At 47.6% G+C, this 4,167-nt stretch overlaps 1 protein-coding gene across 1 annotated transcript; it reads right to left on the reverse strand.

Moving 5' to 3' along the window:
* Positions 1–148: 148 nt before the first annotated feature.
* LOC119367726 (protein TIFY 5-like) lies at positions 149–1,802 on the reverse strand. Its single transcript, XM_037633157.1, has 2 exons — positions 1,396–1,802; positions 149–586 (listed from the first exon to the last, which is right to left on the reverse strand). The coding sequence occupies exons 1-2, from the start codon at positions 1,585–1,587 to the stop codon at positions 299–301; spliced, it is 480 nt and encodes a 159-aa protein (XP_037489054.1). The 5' UTR covers positions 1,588–1,802; the 3' UTR covers positions 149–298.
* Between the last annotated feature and the right edge of the window lie 2,365 nt (positions 1,803–4,167).

Here is a 4,167-nt window from a genome sequence, read left to right on the forward strand (position 1 = left end):
AGGGACGCGGGGGTCGGGGGGAGAGAGGAGGGAGATGGGGAACAATGCCCGGCCGCAAAAGAAAAATTGAATTAAGTACATTACGTGCAAGGTGAGTTTGCATTTACCCAACGAATAAGTTACTCTAGCGGCCGCCAACAAGTTGATCTCCAAGAAACTAACTAGTTGAACACTCGAACAAACGAAAACTTGATTTGAACACTCCAATCTCATGCTTGAAAATACAAGTTTCAAGAACAAAAATAACCAGATGCTAGCTACTACAAGTACGTAAATGTCTTTAACCACCGGCCTAGGACTAGGAGGGCACCGCCCGCCGGCCGCCGGCGTACGGCGAACCCATGGCGGCGACCCTTGTCTTCCGCTTCTGCAGAAACTGCTGCAACGACCGCTTCATCGACAGCCCCGCGGCGGCCGCTTGGCTGGTGACCGCTCCCTGACGAAGCGGACGTGAAGCCCAACGTTGCGGCGCCGACTGGCTTGGATTCTGATGAGCTCCGCACTGTGCCACTGCAGTGCCGCCGCCGCTGCTGTCCTGCTGCTCGGTTAGAATTTGTTGGCTTGCCATGGTTATGATTTCCCTTGCCTGCGATTAATCAATCAACAAATTATTTTTTTTCACAGCCACGTCTGCGCACACATTTCAAACAAACATATGACTAGAAAATTTCAAACAATTTTTTGTGCATGATCATTTTGATTTTTGGTGCGATCGAGCACGTGTTTAATTCTGGTTGTCTATTCTGTATGGAGGATTGTCCCTTTTTCTGACTAATTGCTTAATTAAGTCAGACTAAGAGATGCTGTCAAAAAAAAAGTCTGACTAAGAGATGATCGCGTTTGGGGAGTTGAACGTGCTTGTCAATTGCACATCTCCTACTACTCCACCAAGACTAAATGTGGCTGCGTCTTAGTTTTGCCTGTCTCCTGGATGTGGTACAGCACGTGTCGAAATAAGCACAAGAATTTTGACCCAAACGTAAGTCATTAAATATTACTCCTAGTTTTCTGAAATTTCAACCGTACTGGATTTTTTGTCCAACTCAATCGACGTGCTGAAATAAACACATGCATAATGCATACATTGTTACCATGTTTTTCCCCCTCACAAAGGACTTTGACTCTAACACGCCGATTCTATTTCTTGGCATCGTTTACATTGAACTGCAAAAACAACTCGTGGTGAAGGATCCATTCGATCCATCATACTCCTACATTGTTTTGCCTTTTAATCACTTCCAAGATTGAGCTAAGGATATAAGTATATGCATGATCGTCAGTGATGACCAACCTAGTGTAGATGAGCATGATTAACTACTTAGGGTTGAAACATACTGATACATGCAGGGATGGAGCAAATTAAAATGATGCTAAGGATCGGGGCAGTTAGCTTACCTGGAGCTCGGTGACGTCGACGGCGCACACCCGGCCATTGTAGAATATGGTCATGCTCCTCCTCGCCGCGCTGCTGCTGCTTCCGGTCCGAAGCCGTAGACTCAGTTCGACCTCCGCTCCCTCGTCGTCGATGCTTCCCCCATCTCGCCACCCCTCCGCCGTGTCCGACGCGCTCCTACTCGCCGCCGCCATTAATGTGTATATTCAAGTAGTACCAGGTCTATCGATCTTTCCTCCTCAACTAGCCGGCCCGGTAATTGGAAGGAGGAAGGATATGCGTGAGAGTTAGACGAGACCAGATATCAGCCGGTAGGGTTTGGCCCGTCAATATGTACACACGCAGCTCTCTCTCTCTCTCTCTCTGCCCCGCTTGTTTATGAAACGTTGTGTGCGCACGACGGCAGCGGGGCGGTTCGGTCTCTTCTTTTCTTTTGCCGCGCAGCGCACGTGAAGAATGCGTGCGAGGGAGGGGAGAAGCGGCGCCGGCTGTCCTGTGGCTGTGTACTCCTGTACTCTGTTTTCTTTACTTTTCTTTCAGGGGAACCTTCTCCGCTCGGTTTTCTTGCCATCTTTTTTCCCTTTTCGTTTGCCGTAGCTAGCTGGCTTAGTTTGTGTGCGCATGATTTGTGCAAACCACGTACTACTACTAATGAAAACGAGACCATTGCTTTGACATTTCTGTTCCGCTTCTTTTCCACCTCTTTTCGGCACGTGCTCTTTTCCTTCTGCGTCCAGGAGTTCAGTGGGCCCACGTGCCACCAGATTTACACTCTTCTATTCAGCAGTTTGACTTTTTTCCTTGGGGGGATTCAATTAACTAAATTATTATAGCACATCACTTTGCTTAAAATCACAGCACCAGACATTTTTTTCTTCCAAAACACAAGGCAAAAGCTTTGCGCGTTTCATTAACTAAGAAGAAGGTTGTTGTCTAGTTAATTACGAAAAACCAAACAAAACCGAATACAAAGCCCACCCAAACAATGCCACAAGCCACACCCAATGTCGGCGACGGCTCGACGAACATCACATCAGCACGCGACCAAAATTCACACAAATCAACGATAACCTGTTCCACCGAGTTAGTCATCATCCCACCACATTGCCGAAGAGAAGAAGTCGTGACTGCTAGTAGAGTAGCAGACCCGGAACGCTCCCGCAACTGTGAAGATGCATGCACTCCATAGGACATGTGCCCTACCCAATGCAACTCACGACACTCCGACCACCAACATCAAGAGCAACCTCATTGCTCACGTGTCAGGAGGTCAACACACTCGAACTGCTCAAACTCTCGGGGCCTCCGCCCGTACTTTCATCGGTGATCCACCGACAACACCTTGCACTCTTGCCCTCGCCTGCGGAGAAGCCCCTGATCGCATCCTGCCGCTGAGTCATGAGGCCACCGGATCTAGCCCCAACGCACAGACCAATAATCCCACGACCATTTACGCCGCCCGGGCTTTGCCTGACGACGCTCTCCATCAGGAGACGGGGGAGAGGCCTTGTCCGACTGGTCTTGGCTGCCCTGGTGTGACCTCGCGGGAGCATCGCGAGGGCGTGAGGGGAGGGGTATTTCTTTAGCAATATGAAAAAAAATACCGGACTTCTTAATTTTTCCAAAATTGTCTCATTGAAATAATGAAAATTAAGAATGTGCGTACTTGGTTAAATTCAAAAGGTTATAACTTCGTCACCTAGTTATTACGTAAATAAAGATATTTAGCCCAAGCGGCGGAGATGACGGAGCGGGCCATCATCGTAGAGTCCTTTTAGGATGAGGCGTATGTCGAGACCAACCGGTAAGAACGGGCAGTGACCAACTCGCTTTCCGCCGAACTGGAGGCGGAGGTAGACGCAGAGGAGCCACCGGAGCCGTAGTTGCGACTGACGTGTATACCCTGGGCCAGGCACGGAGATCGTGGGCATCTCCGACGAGGAGTAGGGCAGTGTAGATTTAGTTGATCTACTTAGTACGCATGTTTTCTCTTTTGCATGTTATGTATGGATTTAAGATTTCTAAGTTTGAGGTATTCGGACACACAAAACAAAATTTAAGGAGTGTCTGATCACTGTTGTGGACGTATCTGGGCGTATCCGTGAACGTTTGTTGGTGTCCATGGCTCTAGATGCTCTGGCGAGCACCCGCAAAAAAAAAAAGAACTCCGAAGAGAAAGAGAAGAGCCATGCGTGATGGACACAGACACATGGATGCAAAACCGATGGGTTGATCTCGGCCGATCTTTATCTTAATATTATACTTCCTTCGTCTCAAAATAAGTACCTCAACTTTGTATTAATTTTAACTTTGTACTAAGGTTGAGACAGTTATTTTGAGATGGATGGAGTATAGAATAAAAAGTTAGAGTTTATTATATATGTTAAGCTTCTTAACCAGCATGCATAATGCATAATTGCAACGCGAGCAAATTCTTTTTTGAAGGAGAGGCGAACACATAATAGTTGTATATTGTAACAGATCTTGCCTTTTCTGTTCTTTTTCAGAAGGTGCAAATATAACATGGCGTGACGACTTGGCTAGCTGAAACAAAGGTAGGCAGACCATATCTCAATTTTGTGGCTGCGTATCCGCCGCACGTTGTTCGCACTTGTGGAATCTTTCGCGCACATGCGAAATAAGAGGATGGCTGATTAGCAACGTGTCAACGTGTGACGTGCTTAAGTACGTAGCGGCATCGTCGGAGTCCATCATCTTGAGGAGGCATACGTGCCGGGCGTGTCGATCCTTGATCAAAATTAGCAACACTATTC

This window comes from Triticum dicoccoides, chromosome 2B (assembly GCF_002162155.2).
Source record: "Triticum dicoccoides isolate Atlit2015 ecotype Zavitan chromosome 2B, WEW_v2.0, whole genome shotgun sequence".
Taxonomy (NCBI): Eukaryota; Viridiplantae; Streptophyta; class Magnoliopsida; order Poales; family Poaceae; genus Triticum; species Triticum dicoccoides.